This window comes from Rattus norvegicus, chromosome 1 (assembly GCF_021556685.1).
Source record: "Rattus norvegicus strain SHRSP/BbbUtx chromosome 1, alternate assembly SHRSP_T2T, whole genome shotgun sequence".
Classification (NCBI taxonomy): domain Eukaryota; kingdom Metazoa; phylum Chordata; class Mammalia; order Rodentia; family Muridae; genus Rattus; species Rattus norvegicus.
In genome coordinates, this window is record NC_141534.1 from 188564151 (window position 1) to 188582753 (window position 18603).

The 18603-nt window shown below is 44.7% G+C and overlaps 2 protein-coding genes across 7 annotated transcripts in view; both read left to right on the forward strand.

Moving 5' to 3' along the window:
• The window catches only part of Mettl9 (methyltransferase 9, His-X-His N1(pi)-histidine), a 47115-nt gene extending 45804 nt beyond the window's left edge, over nt 1–1311 (forward strand). For 4 of the 6 annotated variants that reach the window (XM_087633504.1, XM_087642530.1, XM_087639692.1 and 1 more), the window contains one exon: nt 607–1311. In XM_087633504.1, the coding sequence (XP_087489630.1) occupies nt 607–812 (206 nt within the window). In that variant the 3' untranslated portion in view covers nt 813–1311. The remainder of the gene's footprint in view (nt 1–606) is intronic. The other 2 variants (XM_087636670.1, XM_087629507.1) reach the window with 1 other exon arrangement.
• A 6386-nt stretch (nt 1312–7697) lies between these two features.
• Nucleotides 7698–18603, forward strand: part of Otoa (otoancorin) — an 81256-nt gene continuing 70350 nt past the window's right edge. Inside the window, 1 exon segment of the mRNA NM_001446974.1 lies at nt 7698–7787. The gene's annotated coding sequence lies outside the window, so the exon portion shown is untranslated.

Genomic DNA, 18603 nt, shown 5'->3' on the forward strand with positions numbered 1-18603 from the left:
GCATAGGCTTGGAAGTGATTGACAAATGACTTAGGGAATGGATCACCTTCTCTTGTAAAGCACATGTGTTTCTGTGAATTGAAATTCCTCATGAGTTTATTTTAATTTTCAGCCAGGCAACTTCTAGACAGGAAGTTGAGTAAGTGTTCTATGTACATGATTCTTGTATGTCCAAACCTACTTTCTTTCTTTTTTTTTTTTTTTTTGTTTTTTTTTTTTTTTTTTTTTTTTCGGAGCTGGGGACCGAACCCAGGGCCTTGCGCTTCCTAGGTAAGCGCTCTACCACTGAGCTAAATCCCCAGCCCCCCAAACCTACTTTCAAATACTAGTGGTTACTCTGACCCCCATATTCAATATTCCCCGACTAATTTTCTGAGCCATAAAAGCAGTTCAGTCAGTGTGGGCTGTGGATGCAGCAGCCTGAGAGCATCACTTTGGGTAAGTTCTGCCACTCCTGCCAGGCTCTGTCCACTTGCCTTGAAGAGTGGCTCGTTCAGAGATGCCGCATCCAGGGTATCGGTACCCGGAACACTAGCTCCCCCTGCACATCCCTCTTATAGTGAGTCATTGTTCAAGAATTTAACTTAATGTTTTTATTTGTTCTAGTAGGTGGCAAGTGGGAGAAACCATCAGAAATTCTGGAAATCAAGGGACAGAATTGGGAAGAGCAAGTGAATAGCCTGCCTGAGGTGTTCAGGAAAGCTGGCTTTGTCATCGAAGCTTTCACTAGACTGCCATACCTGTGTGAAGGTGACATGTACAATGACTACTATGTTCTGGACGACGCTGTCTTTGTTCTCAGACCAGTGTAAACATGTGGAGGCCCAAGTCTTCAGAGTCACCCCTGGAATCTGCCCTCCAGAAGAGGAGGTGCATCCAGTGATGTGAGGGGGACCTCTGGGGACTGTCATTCTCAGTATCATGTAGGAATTTAAAAAGCCAAAATACTAATTCTTTCTTTGTAGTGTGTAAGGGAGTGTTTTTAAAAACAAAACCCAACTCTTTGTGTATTTTTAATCAATTCTTTACTCAGAATCACGCTCCAATGCAGGTCACTCTCCAATTATGATGGAAGATATTTTTTATACTTAATTGCTGTAGGGACTCATTCCCAGACAAAGCAATAGTCATGATGTCATGGAACCGATAAATGGATTGTTTTTAATAAATGAAGTCTGGCAATAAAGCTGTCCATTCAATTCCAAATATTGGTTATAAAGTAGAACCATTGATACTTTCATGTTTAGAAACTCCTTCTCTTACTATTCAAAAAATGTTTTTAATCATGCTAATAAATGTTTTTGGAAATGACTCTGGCACTGTGTTTGTGTTTCTCTCAGACTGCAGCATTGGCTTCAGGAATGTGGGTGTGATAGAGAAGCCCAGGGAGCTTTGACACCCCAAGAATGACCACCCCAGATGATACACAGCACCTCTCTGTCAGTGTTGTAAAACACCTGCTTCTGGCCACAAATCAGCTTTGTTTTCCTAGACTTCCTTAATCCCTCAGGATCGAAGCTTTCTGTTGCTTTGACTGACAGAACTCAGCCTAAATAGACATTCCGCTTCTTTCTCTTCCTCGAATGTCATCTTCCCAAACTTGGCTTATCCCCAGGTCCTTAACTGAGAATAAATATGTTTGCTGAATCTAACAGTGCTCCCAATAAACCCAGAAATACAGCGATAGAGGAGGCCTCATTACCAAGAGTAATAGTCATTGTAGACACTAGTCTAGAACCTAAAGACCCAGTAGTCACAGTGGTGACAGTATGAGTGAGGTGTCACAGTATGTTATCCAGGTGTTTGTTACCTGTGACTATTACACACAGAAAACTACAACATCTGGGCATGAGGGCCAGAGTGCTCTGTGTAGTCAGACAAGGGGGTCACAGGACTGATGCACAATTGTTAGTGGTGTGGTCTTATTTTCTTTCACCAGGACTTTGGGTAAATGAAGTATGGACAGTGGCCTAGATAGTGAGCAGAGGAATGCAGCAACCTTAAACTTCTTTTGCGGTGGAAATGTGCTTCTTTTTTTTTTTTTTTTTTTTTGGTTCTTTATTTCGGAGCTGGGGACCGAACCCAGGAAATGTGCTTCTTTACTGGCTGTTTTATCCTGTCAAAACCAGGGACGGGTGTTCAGGGCCAGGTGGCTTCAAAGCAGCTCCTGTCTTTGAAGTTGAGGTCTATTGGAAAAAGACCACAGGAAAACAGAGAGCACGTGTTCATGCATTTTAAAGGCAAATTCTCAAGAAAATCAGAGGTTCTTTGAAGACCAGTTTATTAAAATGCCATTTTGCAGCTTGGAAGCCAGATGCAGTCTTAGTGTGTTGTTACCTTTGGCCACTAGATGGTGGTGGTGTTTGCCGAGCGGCCATGGTTCACCTCCTGTGGAATCCTACTTTTCTCCCAAGTATGATGATAGTGCTGCTTTGTGTGCACCATTCCTGGCTGAGTGCTTAAAGGCAGTGAAGGATGTGTTCGAGAAACCCAGAAGAGCCCCGCTGTGGTCAGGCAGGCTTGCTAGTTGACCCTAAAGGTGAGTGCAGAAAGGAAACACAACGTGCACCTGGGATTCCTGGCGCCCTACCCCTGCATTCAAAACCCCTGGAGTGTGGAGAGCACTGATTACAGAGAACTGGGGCAAGAGGACACAATGCCTCTAGTCATTTCACCCCTCGGCTGAGGTCATTAAAACCCTTCTGTATTTTCCACCTTCCCATTAGAATTGTCAGCAAGTTTTCTGTTTGTTGTTTGTTTTGTATAGCAGCTTGCAATAAGATGGGCTGGGAAAGAGAAAACTGAGGTGTTCCAAGCTTCCTCCTGACGCTCTGTCTTCATTGACATCGCACAGGAGTCAGGCCTTGGCCCCTACAGCACAAAGTTGGGCTGCTCACAGACTTACAGCTCATGTATCAAAGACACATCAGAGTTGAGCTGTCTGTTAAGCAAGCAGGAGGACTGGAATTTAGATCCCTAGAACGATTTAGAGAGCCTGGGATCCCAGCATGTAGGAGTCACACATCACTGGAGCAAGGTAGCTACCCAGCTTAGCCAAAACCACAAGCTACGGGTTCTGTGAAAGACTCTGCCTTAGTATATAGTGGAGTGTAATTGAAGAAGCTACCAGAAGCCTTGGACCACGGCACCACACGTGTACCCTCACATGTGCGTGCATGCACGTACAATACAACATACTGGAAGAAGTTCATATTGCATTCACCTGAAGAAATACTTGTGATGTAAATGGGACCATGACACACCCTAAAATTAAACAGTGCTGCAACATGAGAGTCCAAGGTCTTGCAACTGGTGGATAGTGAGACGCTGGCTAGAAAGACTGAACAATGATTAAAGATCTAGACTACTGGATCCAGGCTACACACATCTGCATTTCGCTTTATCTGTTCAGTGTATTGTTCTGTCTACCTTTTGGGCAGGAATTCAAAATTTCAAGTAGTGTCTTAATTTTGAATTATTTTAAAAGTCAAGTGACTTGGGGCTAATTATGGGTTTGTAAAAATTTAGAGTTATCTCTGTTGTGCTTTATAAAAAGAGAAGGAATATGGGGGAAGTGTAATCAGGTGTGGGGAAAAGGGGTACCTCTGAGGGTCCATGCTGAGGCATCCCTTCCCCCTGAGGGACCAGCCACGCGGATGACGGTGATATAGTATAGAATAGAGTTTATTCAGGGAATGGGGAGGGGAGTTGAGAGAGTAGTGGAGACAGAGAAAGGCAGAGACAGAGAGTAGGAGTAGAGGCCAGCCATGAGCACGTGAGAGAGATGGGGAAAGAGACGAGAGGACCATGAGAGCAAGAAGGCAAGAGAGCAAGAAAGAGGAGGGGGCAAGACATACTTGGCTGTTGGGGGGCAGAGCTTAGACAAAATGCTAACAATAGCTGACTTAGCTCTCATGTAGTTGGCCCTAGTGCTCTGTTTGATGGACCCATCCATCCTATGCTCAAGGCTGTTGGGGTTTTGCTACTTTTTCTAATGGTCTTTTTCTCATCCCCAGTTTCCATTCAGGATGCCCCACAGCATTGGGTGGTTTTTATTTTTTCAAAGACTTTAATTTTATGTATATGAGTGTTTTGCTTGCATGATTATGTGTGCCTGGTGTTGGTGGAGGTCAGAAGAGGGTTCCAGAACTGGAATTACGGTCTATTGTGAGCTGCCATGTGGGTGCTGGGAACTGAGCCCAGGTCCTCTCAAGAGCAGCCAGTGTCCCTCCTCACTAAGCCCCGTCTCCCGCTGATTTTGTCTTTTAATTATTAGTTCTCACTGGAATAAAATGTCATCATTGTTTTTCCTTTTTCCATGTTTTTAAAAATGTAGTCAAATGCATGTAAACAGACTAACAGCCAGCCATTTTGTTAGGTGTAGTCCTTACAGTGCAGCCTTTTCCCCATCTATCTTTAGAGCACTTCATTTTGCCAAAGTGGAAACTCTACCCATTAAATAACTAACTCTGGATCTTAGGTTCCTGCACATACAGAATCATGCAATGTGTTTGTTTTCTGGGGTGTGTGTGTGTGTGTGTGTGTGTGTGTGTGTGTGTGTGTGTGTGTGTGAGAGAGAGAGAGAGAGAGAGAGAGAGAGAGAGAGAGAGAGAGAGAGAGAGATTGGCTGGCTTATTTCACATAGCATCTGGAGTCTGGAACATATTTATAGCATGTGCCAGCATTTCCTTTTTAAGACTGAATGCTATTCCATTGTATGGGCATACCACATTTTGCTTATCCATTTCTCCACTGATAGACACTCACAGAGCTTCCACATTTTAGCTGTTGTGAACCATGTTGCTGTGAATATGAATGTATAAGTAATTCTTCAAGACTGCTTTCATTTTTTTAGAGAGCAGATACTCTAAAGTGGAACTACTGGGTCATTCTAATTCTAGTTTTTTAAAGGAACTACGATGAAAACATTTTATATTCCCACCAACAATGCACAAGAGTCCCAATTTTCCTACACCACTGCCGACACTTACATATTTTAGGTAATAACCCCCGAATGTGCACGAGGTGATACTATTTTATTCTCATTCCTTAATGATTAAGGCATCATACTTTCATAGTTCAATTTGGGGCATTTGGCTTCATTTCCTGGTAAAGTGCACTTTGTAAATATCTACTGGTACCCCTGAACAACAGAATCCTTTTTCTCTATGAAATCTCAGACTTCCCTGGAGAATTGGGAGAATATTATTACATAACTAGAATTTAGGAGTCCCTCTGGGTTTGAAAGTCACTATGCCCTATTCAGACGGATTAATGCTTTCATTATAAAGTCATTTTAAAATTACTTTCAGTGCCTGTAAAATGGTGACATAACATTGGCTATCTGCACTTTAGTTCTAGAACATAAGTAGCAGGACGCCCAAACGCTGTTATTAGATGCCGTGTTTAGGATTTGACATAACACTGATTTAGTTTTCAAGATGGGGTCTTGCTGTGCTGCCAGGCTGGTCTCAAACCCAGGAGTTTGCAGTGATCCTTCTATTTCAGCTTCTTGAGTGGAGAAGACTACAGCTTTGGGCCACTGCCTTCGCCAGAATATTATGTTTAAACTCGGGGTTGGGTTGAAGTGGCCAGGACTACATAACCATCCGCTAAACTCAGTTTCAGTTTCTTAGCACTTAGGTTTGACATTCTGGTTGTTACCAGTCACAAAGCCCTGCTGGGCTTTTGCTCTCCAAGTATCACACTAACTGAAGAAAATAAACACAGGCTGAAAAGAAAGCAATGAAAACGAACCTCACTCGTTTGGTCTGTAGCCGAGTACCCCCTGTCCACACTTGGTCCTAGCAGGGTTCCCCTGTGAGCATGCACCGGCTCATGTGCCTCCACACGTGGCGATAAATGCTTTGATTTCTCCAGGAGAAATCATGTCAAGCTCACAGGCACCTGGTTTCTAGTTAGACGCAGATAAGATGCAAGATGTTTCCTAGCATTCAGGGCTTGAGGACAGATTAATCCAAGGCCTGAGGACACAAGGATATGTTGAACATATTGGAGAAAGAATATAAAAATTCATGGATGGGCATCAGAACACCTCAGTGGGTTTTTTTTCCTGAAGAGAATGTTTAATGTTATAACAAAATAATATAAAAATTAGGATGATTGAGATGTTTCATTAAATGGGAGAATTGCAAGAAAGCCTTTCGGGTCTGTAATTGTGTTTTTACTGGGTAAGATGAAAACAGGTGCACATAATCTCCCCGATACAAACCCATTACTTTAGTGTATTTGTGTCTCGTTTTAATAAAAGCACATATATTAGTAGTTGGCTTTTTTCATTTTGGAAATGAAATAATTTTGTGCTCCTATTATATGATCTTTCTTAAAAGGACTGTTCTTCCTTGAGCATATGGGACCCATAGCCTGGCATGCGCTAGGCCCAGCCTCTGCCACCAAGCTGCACCTTCAGCCCAGGAGTGCTCTATGGGGATGCAGTCTGTGCAACCGATGGCTGGTCCTCTAGCCACAGGCTTGCTGCCGAATACCTAAGCGGGATCTCTCCCTGCTATCTCTTAACAATCGTGCTTTTTTTCTTGAAAGTTCCAAACATGTCTTTTGAAATGCATGGTGTGCTGTCTAGTCATGTCCGTTCCATACACAAACTAGTTGCATGGAAGGAGGGAGCCTCAGTTGGGAAAAAAAAATGCCTCCATAAGATCCAGCTATAGGGTGTTTTCTTAATTAGTAATTGATTGGGGAGGGCCCAGGTCATTTTGAGCGGTGCCATCCCTGGGTGGGTTGTCCTGGGTTCTGTAAGAAAGCAGGCTGAGCAAGCCATGAGGAACAAGCCAGTGAGCAGCCAGGTTCCCGCCCTGTGTGAGCTCCGGTCCTGACTTACGTCTATAATGATGAGCAGTGTGGAAGTGTAAGCTGAATAAACCCTGTCCTCCCCGGCTTGCTTTTGGTCACGGTGCTCCACTGCAGCAGCAGAAACCCTGGCTAAGACACATGGTGATAAAGTAAGAAGCCTCTCTCACCCAAGCTTCAGCAGTTGCCGACGCTGATCTCAACCCACCATGCTCCTGCCATTTTGTCTTGGGCTCCTGACTCCTTTATGCACAACTTAGCCTGCCTTTCAGTGTGTAAGTGTGTTTATAGAACTTCTTGTTGGTGTTGGTGGTTTTTAAGGTAGTGTTCACCGTGTGGCCCTAGCTGGCCCAGAACTTGCGGAGGCTAGGATGGCCTTGAACTCAGAGAGATCTGTGTTCACCACAACTGGCTAAGATGGGATTTTTAAAGCGCCTGCTACAAAGAGTTTGTCTTTAAACAGCCTGACTACCCAGTATCTAGTGGCTGCAGGGCTCCGACTGTAATTTTGCCTTTTTGTTTTTTGGGGACTGGGTCCTTACATTGTAGCCCATTCTGCCCTTGAATCACAGTCCTCTGGTCTCAGCTTCCCACATGCTGCAATGACAGGTGCACCATCACTCCACCCAGCTTGACTTTTAATTTTCAATGGTGTCTTTGAATCTGGATCCAAATAAATTCCCTGCATTGCCATTGGCTACTGTCTCCAGCAAAACTAACCGCCCCTGTCTGGCTGCTGTCCCGGAGGGAGGGTGCAAAGGGAGACCCCAGGCAATCTGGCCTTGGCAGGGAAGGGGGCGGAGGAGCCGCATGCCAAGCCTTGCTGTCCTGAGAGGTGTGGCCCTGGCCCCACTGTGTCCAGACTCAGCAGTAGAGCCTGCAGCTCAGCAAGTGAGGACCCGAGGGCCAGGCGCTGGGGACCGGAGTGAACAGACGGAAGGACGGTAGGCGGAATGAGGGTGCACAGTCTTATGGGCTCCTAGGCATGTGTAGGATGACAGGAAGGTGTGCGTGTGAGATGGCACTTCTCAGAACCTGCGTAATAACACATCAGTAACAGAGACCCTTGCAAGGACACCTGCATCAACAGTAGCATCAGTCACATATAATAGCTACCGCAGTTTGAATCCTGAGAGCCAGGCTGGGCTGCGAGCTTTGGGGGTGTTAAGGGTGAGGAGGTGATATTTAATGCTTGCCTGGCTCCTGTGAGGAATTGTGAAAAGATGGGCCCAGTGCCCACTGGATGTAGACTTGGTTCGTTTTGCACTGGGAAGTAGATGCAATCCCCACACACATGCTAGGTGAGAAGGCTCTTCCACTGAGCTGGGCAAGCTCTGCCACATTTATGAATGACTAAAAATATGTTTGCGTGTCATCCTGGGATGTAAAGATGGAAAAGGCCAGAGAGGTTAAGGAACGAGCTCAGGGGCACACAGCCAAGAACTGGCAGTCCCAGTCTAAGCTGTGATCCCATTCCTGGGTTGTTGTTGAATCCCTGGGTTTGGGATTTGGTATTGTTGAGCCTGTCAACATGTGTACTTCCTTAGCCCAGGCTTGACTCTGTCACCGATTAGCTGCACAGCCTTGGCCTGCTCACTTGACTTCTGAGAGACAGCTTTCTCATTTGTGAAGCTGGCACAATGGTGGCGTTTACCTTAAAGTTTCTGCAAGAGTTTAGTGTGGCGATGCACGTGCAGGGCACGTCCCTGGCTGCCTCATTCGGTGTTCCTGGGGGCCGTGAACTGTGGGGATCCTGCAGCCGTGTTTTAGAGTGTGCACTGCCATTGGCTTGCCATGTGAGGTTTTCCAGTGCCTGAGCTCGCCTGTGAAACACAGCAGAGTAAACGGGAAGGGACTCAGTATGGGGGACACCTGGTGATGAGGGTACCCAGGATCCTGATGCTGACATGGCTGAGAGTTTGTGTTCTAAGCAGAGGGGGATAGGTAGACTCCCACACCTCTCCCTACAAACTCCATCCCTCCTCCTCCACCCCCAACTCAGCAGCCCCAAGCGAGGGGGCCCCAACATGAAGGACTGAAGTCAAACGGAAGTTCATTTAAGGTGGGCGAGTTTACCTGTGCCTCAGGCACAAAATGTCTTTCCTTGTTTTGTTCTTGCTTTTGAGAAAGGGTTTTATTATGTAGCCCAGGCTATCTAGGAACTGTATTCATACATTAGGCTGGCCTTGAACCGGCGGTGATCCTCCTGCCTCTGGACACTCTCCAGAGTATTAGGATTGGATTACAGGCACATGTCAGCCTGTCACACTCAACTGAGAAATAATATCTTTTATTTATTTGTGTGTGTGTGTGTGTGTGTGTGTGTGTAAACTCTTCCAGAGTGTGTCCATAGACCCATATGTGGTGCTCATGCCACAGACTTTAAATGGAGCTGCCTCACAACAGTGATCAACTGTTGGTAGATGTCTGGGTGGCTTGTCTCAGCTTGAAGGAACCTCCGAGCATTACTTCTCACTCCACAGGGGACTAATTGCCAGGTCCAGGGCCTGAACACCTTGTTTCTGACTTATCTGTGACTTACTGTTTTGGAGATGTTAAGTTGGAAGCCGGTCTGTTCCAGTTGGCAGGACAGCTAACCACTCCCTCAAGTGACCTCTGAACTCTGAAGTCTCTGCTGACTACTGCTGTCTTCATCTGAGGTCCTGCCGGTGGTTTGGTGGACAAGGGCAGGGCCACAAAGAATGCTATCAGCTGTCCACCATCAAATGGCGCATGCCTTACCCTCTCCTTTCAATCTTTTGACCAGCCCTCTAAAAGAGAGTACCCCAAAGGGCCTTTAATTAGAACCAAATCCCCAATTGACAGTGGGCTGGGGTTTCACTGGGACTGAAGACATTCTGTGCCCAGAAAGAGGAGTGTTTATTTCGTAATCTTAAACCTCTCACAGAGGTAACAGGATCAACTTAGCCGTCAGCACAAGAAGCCTCATTGTCTGGGAAACTGGAGGACTGAATGGGGCCGATGGCCCAGAGACACGTGACCAAAGAGAAGAGGGAAAGAGCAGAAGGTTCCCTAACCACCCAAATCCAGGAAGTTATTGTTGGAGCTCATCATAGCCGTCCCCAGGAGCAGCTGGTGGGCAGAATGCGGGTCTTCGGTGTCTGAGGCTTTGAAAGTGATGTCATGGTCGGCTTCGCCCTGGAAAGTCAAATGAGCACACTTGTTTTTTGAGATTCCCTGGGGGGACAAAACAAGCCACTAATGTAATAAGTTAGGCAACACTGACAAAGGTTGGACTGGGGAACCCTGGGGTGCCTGTAATTGGTAGATAGCACCAAACTTACATCATCAGCAGAAGTTCCTGCCGATACCGGAAGAGGGCGCCCCTGCTACCTCGGGACTGGAAAGAAGGAAACAATTTATATATGGATTCACAAGGAACGTTGAAAACAATTTAATTGGAGTTTTAAGAAACACATAAAAAAGGGAAGGTGACAATCCCAGCAAGCCAGTAGGAGGAGGGAGAGACAGAGAAAGTCACTCCTTTAAGGTGCAAATAGCTTACCTGGAAGGGACAAGCACTCCTGAGAGTTCTTTCCTGTTAGTTGTGTCTAGTTTTTCCAGTCCTTAGTTCCCTCTCACATTATCACATCTCTAGGGGTTGATAATGGGGGTGCGACCTGCCTGGGAGTCTACAGAAGCAATGTGTAATTCGTTTCCTGTCTTCATACTATGTGACAGCCTTAAGCATCCTGGTGGGTGCTTCCTCCTGGTATGAAAATGTAAATTTCATATGTAGAACGCTTATGTTGTGAAGAAACATTATTATTTCTTTCTACTTTTTTTTTCCCTTTTACACATTTAAACAAACATCTGTGGTCACCACCATCAGTATACCCAAGCACCTGAGTCAACACGCTTATAAAGAGGAAAGGTTTATTTTAGCTCACGGGTTTGGAGGCTCCTCCGTGACAGCTTGGTGCTTGTGATGAGTCAGCACATTGTGTCTGGAATGTTTAGTGGAGCATTAACTGCTCACCCCATCCAGAAAGCAGGAGAGGAAGAGGGAGGCTTGGAATGCCACAATCCCCTCTGAGCACATAGCCTTAGTGACCCAACCAAGAGCATTTCCACAAAGGTTCCTCTCAAAGGCTCCGCTACGTCCTATGGAAGATGTGCCATTCTGGGAGCAAAGTCTTTGACACGAGCTTTGGAGGTGGGGGAGATGGAGCATCCTTGGTCGCCCACACCACGGTTCTATTCTTCACTCATGAGCTGAGCAAACCGGGCAGCTCTTCAGCTCTTCAGAATTGACCAAAAGGTGTGATTTGCTGACCCCTCCATTAAGACATCAGATGGATCAGCGCAGGTACTCGCTGCCAGGCCTGATGGCTTGACTGCTATCCATGAACCCACATGATGGAAGGAGAGAACCAGCGTCTACATGTTGTCCTCTGACTGACACACAAACCCTATTGCGTGCCCTTCAAGATAAATAAATCAGCGCCCAATCATTTTAAAAGACGAGGGCTCCTTAGACAATGTGACAACACAGTTTCACCATCAGATTTAAAGATAGTAATTATTCTTTGAAAGATGCACATAGCTCTAATTTCTCCAGTTGTTTGTGATTGTCTCCTCCTCCTCTTCCTCCTCCTCCTTCCTTATTCATATTTTTTTTAATGTGATGGGTAGCCCAGATTGGCCCTAAACTTGCTATGTAGTCAAGGGAGACTTGAACTTTGGCCTTCATATCTCTGTCTCCCAAGGGCTAGGATTCCAGATGTGCGTCGGCGTGCTTGGATTCTGTGCTGCTGGGAATTTAGCACATGGCTCTGCGTGCTAGACAAATGGACTGTGTTCACAACCATAATCATTCTCTTAATGTTATATTTGAATCAGAGTTCAAATTAAGCACATACAATATGTCTCTGAGGCCCACCCCATCCACTTGCATTGCGGGAGGAGCTAGCTTGATTGTTCTGACTATTTCCCAATCTTTTTTTTCCTCCATCTTTATTAAATTGGGTATTTCTTATTTACATTTCAATTGTTATTACCTTTCCCGGTTTCCGGGCCAACATCCCCCTAACCCTCCCCCTCCCTTTCTCTATGGGTGTTCCCCTCCCCATCCTCAACCCATTACCGCCCCCTAACAATCAGGTTCACTGGGGGTTCACTCTTGGCAGGACCAAGGGCTTCCCCTTCCACTGGTGCTCTTACTAGGCTATTCATTGCTACCTATGAGGTTGGAGCCCAGGGTCAGTCCATGTATAGTCTTTGGGTAGTGGCTTAGTCCCTGGAAGCTCTGGTTGGTTGGCATTGTTGTACATATGGGGTCTCAAGCCGTTTCAAGCTCTTTCAGTCCTTTCTCTGATTCCTTCAATGGGGGTCCTGTTCTCAGTTCAGTGGTTTGCTGCTGGCATTCGCCTATGTATTTGCTGTATTCTGGCTGTGTCTCTCAGGAGAGATCTACATCCGGCTCCTGTCCGCCTGCACTTCTTTGCTTCATCCATCTTATCTAGTTTGGTGGCTATATATGTATGGGCCACATGTGGGGCAGCCTCTGAATGGGCTTTCCTTCAGCCTCTGTTCTAAACGTTGTCTCCCTATTCCCTCCCAAGGGTATTCTTGTTCCCCTTTTAAAGAAGGAGTGATGCATTCACATTTTGGTCATCCTTCTTGAGTTTCATGTGTTCTGTGCATCTAGGGTAATTCGAACATTTGGGCTAATAGCCACTTATCAATGAGTGCATACCATGTGTGTTTTTCTGTGATTGGCTAACCTCACTCAGGATGATATTTTCCAGTTCCATCCATTTACCTATGAATTTCATAAAGTCATTGTTTTTGATAGCGGAGTAATATTCCATTGTGTAGATGTACCACATTTTCTGTATCCATTCCTCTGTTGAAGGGCATCTGGGTTCTTTCCAACTTCTGGCTATCATAAATAAGGCTGCTATGAACATAATGGAGCACGTGTCTTTGTTGTATGTTGGAGCATCTTTTGGGTATATGCCCAAGAGAGGTATAGCTGGGTCCTCAGGTAGTTCAATGTCCAATTTTCTGAGGAACCTCCAGACTGATTTCCAGAATGGTTGTACCAGTCTACAATCCCACCAACAATGGAGGAATGTTCCTCTTTCTACACATCCTCGACAGCATCTGCTGTCGCCAGAGTTTTTTATCTTAGCCATTCTGACTGGTGTGAGGTGGAATCTCAGAGTTGTTTTGATTTGCATTTCCCTCATGACTAAAGATGTTGAACATTTCTTTAGGTGCTTCTTAGCCATTCAGCATTCCTCAGCTGTGAATTCTTTGTTTAGCTCTGAACCCCATTTTTTTTCTTTTTTTTTTGGTTCTTTTTTTCGGAGCTGGGGACCGAACCCAGGGCCTTGCACTTGCTAGGCAAGCGCTCTACCACTGAGCTAAATCCCCAACCCCTGAACCCCGTTTTTTTTTTGTTTTTTTTTGTTTTTTTTAATTTAGAGAATACTTTATTAGTTTTTGTAATCAAACCCACGTATATAAGACCTTACATATTTAATACAGTGTGTTACCCCTGTACAAATGGAAAAAACTTAAGTTCAACATTTCTAGACCAATATGGCTGTTAATTTCTGTACAGTGCCAACTCAACACAGTAAACGGGGATACTTTTTTTGAAAGTTGACAGCACAGGTAAGGTTTCAAAAAATTCAAATTATATATCTGTATATATATATATTTATATTTATATAAAAAGACCAATAATAGCAGTGTGTTATGCATCAACAGCAGCAACAGCTTTTCCAGGTTCTGCAGTCATCTGAACAAAACTGTAGAGACATCCAGCACACTCCATTAAAAAAAAAAAGTAAAAAAACTAAACCCGAGAAAACAGCACAGTTCTGTTACTCTTGTGGTACCTGGCACCATTTTTTTTTAAATTAGCTTCTCAATCATCATCTGGAAAGAAAACATTCTGAGCAACATCATTAAAAACAGCTCTGATAAAGCACGGTCACTACTACGTATCATAAAGCAGGTACAAGCTATTTTACATCCACAGAGGTATGATACAGTACTGTCCTACATCTATAATACTAGAGGATACAATTTAAAAGGCATTATTTGAGACTTGATTCTACTTTTCCAGCAGAGGGCCCAAAGGATGGTGTGACACAGCTTTGTAAAGAAACATACTCTAGACAGGATTTCCTTTCACTAGTGGCACACTTCTAAGGATTCATTCTCTCCATGAATGTCAGCTAAAACCGTTATTAAAAAAATGAAATATCCCTAGAACAAAACCGTATAACCACCGGATTCACATGAAGATGACCTAGTGGAGACAAGCTGGACCTCACCTTACCAACAAGCTATCAAATCTGTTATGTTTAAACAGTGAGACCTCCAAGGAAGGAGATGCCAAGTAGTGCTTCAAAGTTTCGGACCACAATCAAACACAGCATCCTTTTCAACAGAAGCAGAAGCTCATCTGAATATGCTCATCTGAACCCCGTTTTTTAATAGGGTTATTTGTCTCCCTGCAGTCTAACTTCATGAGTTCTTTGTATATTTTGGATATAAGGCCTCTATCAGTTGTAGGATTGGTAAAGATCTTTTCCCAATCTGTTGGTTGCTGTTTTGTCCTAAGCACAGTGTCCTTTGCCTTACAGAAGCTTTGCAGTTTTATGAGATCCCATTTGTTGATTCATGATCTTAGAGCATAAGCCATTGGTGTTTTGTTCAGAAAATTTTCTCCAGTACCCATGTGTTGGAGATTCTTCTCCACTTTTTCTATTAGTTTGAGTGTATCTGGTTTGATGTGGAGGTCCTTGATCCACTTGGACTTAAGCTTTGTACAGGGTGATAAGCATGGATTGATCTGCATTCTTCTACATGCTGACCTCCAGCTGAACCAGCACCATTTGCTGAAAATGCTATCTTTTTTCCATTGGATGGTTTTGGCTCCTTTGTCAAAAATCAAGTGACCATAGGTGTGTGGGTTCATTTCTGGGTCTTCAATTCTGTTCCACTGGTCTATCTGTCTGTCTCTGTACCAATACCATAAAGTTTTTGTCACTATTGCTCTGTAATACTGCTTAAGTTCAGGGATAGTGATTCCCCTGGAAGTCCTTTTATTTTTGAGGATAGTTTTAGCTATCCTGTTTTTTTTTCTTATTCCAGATGAATTTGCAAATTGTTCTGTCTAACTCTCTGAAGAATTGAGTTGGAATTTTGATGGGGATTGCATTGAATCTGTAGATCACTTTTGGTAAAATGGCCATTTTTACTATATTAATCCTGCCAATCCATGAGCATGGGAGATCTTTCCATCTTCTGAGATCTTCTTCAATTTCTTTCTTCAGAGGCTTGAAATTCTTTTCATATAGATCTTTCACTTCCTTGGTTAAAATCACACCGAGGTATATTGTATTATTTGGGACTATTATGAAGGATGTCGTTTCCCTAATTTCTTTCTCGGCTTGTTTCTCTTTTGTGTAGAGGAAGGCTACTGATTTATTTGAGTTAATTTTATACCCAGCCACTTGACTGAAAGTGTTTATCAGCTTTAGTAGTTCTCTGGTGGAACTTTTGGGATCACTTAAATATACTATCATATCATCTGCAAATAGTGATATTTTGACTTCTTCCTTTCCAATCTGTATCCCTTTGATCTTCTTTTGTTGTCTGATTGCTCTGGCTAGAACTTCAAGAACTATATTGAATAAGTAGGGAGAGAGTGGGCAGCCTTGTCTAGTCTCTGATTTTAGTGGGATTGCTTCATGTTTCTGTCCATTTAGTTTAATGACTGGTTTGCTGTATATGGCTTTTACTATGTTTAGCTATGGGCCTTGAATTCCTGTTCTTTCCAGGACTTTTATCATGAAGGGGTGTTGAATTTTGTCAAATGCTTTCTCAGCATCTAATGAAATGGTCATGTGGTTTTTATCTTTCAGTTTGTTTATATAGTGGATCACGTTGATGGTTTTCTGCTGTTTCCCATCTTGACTGTACTGTTGGTACTTGGGCAGCCTGACATCTCCATGACCCAGTCTTGTCCTCCAGCCCTACCATGTGTCATTCCTTAAAAATCTCCTTTCTTTCTGTGCTTGTTTCTCTTGTGATCTCATTTAGGTCTTGTGTTTGAAAATATGCTGGTGGCTGTGTGTGGATAGCTTCTGTGTGAACCACTCCCTCACTCTGCTGACTGAGTCTTGTCTTTCACAAAACCTCCCATCCATATATTCAGTAGCGCCCTCGAAATGAGAATGCTCAAAATGGAGTCCCAGGGATTCTTTCATAAACTGGTACTTAGGTGCTTTCCCCAAACTCCTCCTCTTTTTTTTTTTTTTTTTGGTTCTTTTTTTTTGGAGCTGGGGACCAAACCCAGGCCCTTGCGCTTCCTAGGTAAGCGCTCTACCACTGAGCTAAATCCCCAGGCCCCCCCCCCTTTTTTTAACATGCTCAGATCACAAATCCTTGGGGTCATCAGTGGTGTCTCTCTTTCGTCCTTTACATCTGAATGTTTGCGCTTCACTTTTGAATATGTCTGGACCCAGCTAAGTTTCCTGGCGCTCACTGCCTTGGGCTGTGTCCTCAGCACTCCTCTTGCTGCTTTCCCTGATACAGCCCCTGTCCCGTCCACGGAGTTCCAGATGTTCAGGATCCAGTTAAAGACCAAAGCAAGATGTTTCTGTGCAGGGCAATAACAGGATGTCTGAGGGGAGTCCTTGTGAGAATCCAGCATCGATAGCATAGCAGAAGCCAGAGGCCTCCGACCAGACCAATGACTCACTGCAATGAACATTTGCGAGCAAAGAGTTGTGGACAAAAGGGTATATACCATGGGACACACTGTGACACACTGCAGTTTCCACAGTGAGGTTTTTTTCTTTTGCAGGGGAAGTTGCAAGGGTGAAGGGTGTGTACAAGAGGCGGGGAGATGGGGTTGGGGATTTAGCTCAGTGGTAGAGCGCTTGCCTAGGAAGCACAAGGCCCTGGGTTCGGTCCCCAGCTCCAAAAAAAAGAACCAAAAAAAAAAAAAAAAAAAAAAAAAGAGGCGGGGAGATGAGTGGGACTGGGGTGCGTGATGTGAAATCCACAAAGAATCAATGAAAAGTTAAAAACCAGTTCCTGTGCCAATGCCCTTCCACGGGCTCCGCCCTGTTTCAAAGCCGAGGGCGTTTCCAGCGGCTCCTAACTTCATCCCCTTCCTTCCTCACTCTTGTGTGGTCGATGGGACAAGGTGCAAATAAATCATGCTCCCAACTCCAAAGGCCTTTGTGTTTCTTTCTGGAACTTTCCCCCCTCAGATAATCCTGTAATCCGTTCCTTCCTGTCTTCAGACTTTCCCCGCTTGGGTTACCATGGCTCCTGTTCCTTCGCTGCTTCCTTTTCCTCTGCGGCATCCATCTCTGCCTGACATAAACCGAGTTATTTGATTGTCTATTTATTTTATTCCTGGCTTTCCAACACATCAGCCGGGATATGGCTCTGCAAGCTGCCGTGTCCTCGGGAGTGTAGAATAATGCCCGGCCCACAGCGATGCTCGATAACATTTGATAAATGAATGTATGGAATAAACACACAGCTGTAGAAATGTACCTTAGCCATGCCTGGTGCTCTTATAGAGAGATATTGGCTTTCTCTCCCGGCTAAATGTCTGTCTTAGAGAAGTCACAGAGGGCTGCCTGGAAGACTCAGGACTTAGAATGAATTGGGTGAGCCAGGCCAAAAGGGAGGAGGGATCTTTACAAAGGACCTTGACCGGGGAGATACGCACAAGGAAGTAGGTGCTATGATGACTAATGGGTTTTCTCTGAGGAGTAGAGAGAGTGACACTGACAGGCATGGCCTGACACTTGGGAAACTGTAGTCTGACCTTCTTGATGATTAAAACTCAAGTCGGAACTCGTTCCGATCAAAGCTCCATTCTGAATGACTAATCCGTTTCTCAAAGGGCACTGTCAGCTGGGTACCTGTGCTGGTGAGTCTTTGTCAACTCGTCACAGACTAGAGTCACCTGAGGAATTGCCTTCATCTTGTTGGTCTGAAAGCACAGCTCTGGGGCATTTCCTTGGTTAAGGAAGGAGGAAAGCCCAGCTCTCTGTGGGCGGGGCCATCCCTGGACTGTATAAGAAAGCAGACTGAGTGAACCTGGAGAAGCAAGCCAGTAAGTAGCACTCCTCCATGGCCTCTGCTTCAGTTCTTACCTCCAGGTTCCTGCCTTGGCTTCCTGGGATGATGGATTGTAAACTGGAGGTCAAATTAACCCTTTCCTCCCCATGCTGGTTTTGGTCAGTATTTTATTACAGCAACAGAAAGCAAACGGTACCACTTAATACACCATTTTACAGCTGAGAAGATTGAAGTACAGAGAGTTGAAGCAAGTTGCCTGACATCAACACAGCTAGTGAGTGGGCAGAGGTGAGCTAGAAACCAGACCAGGTGACTACAGCCCATGGTTTCTCTTTAGAGTTCCACCTTTGGGAGGTATGCCCTAGACTATCCAGAGGTTTAAAACACAGATTTCAGTGAGATTGTAAGTGTGACTCTATGCAATACCCACTGCCATCCAGATATAGAAACCCCGTCTTAGGGACTGGAGAGATGACTCAGCAGTTCCGAGTGGAACACCGCTCCTCCAGAGGACCCAGTTTGAGTCCCAGCAGGCACGTGGACTTCCCAACTGTCTGGAACTCCAGTTAAAGGGGGATCTGCTGCCCTCTCCTGGCCTCTGCAGGCACTGCACACATACAGATGCCGGCAAACACTCAAAAACACGAACCAAATAAAATAAAATAAAATAAAATAAAATAAAAT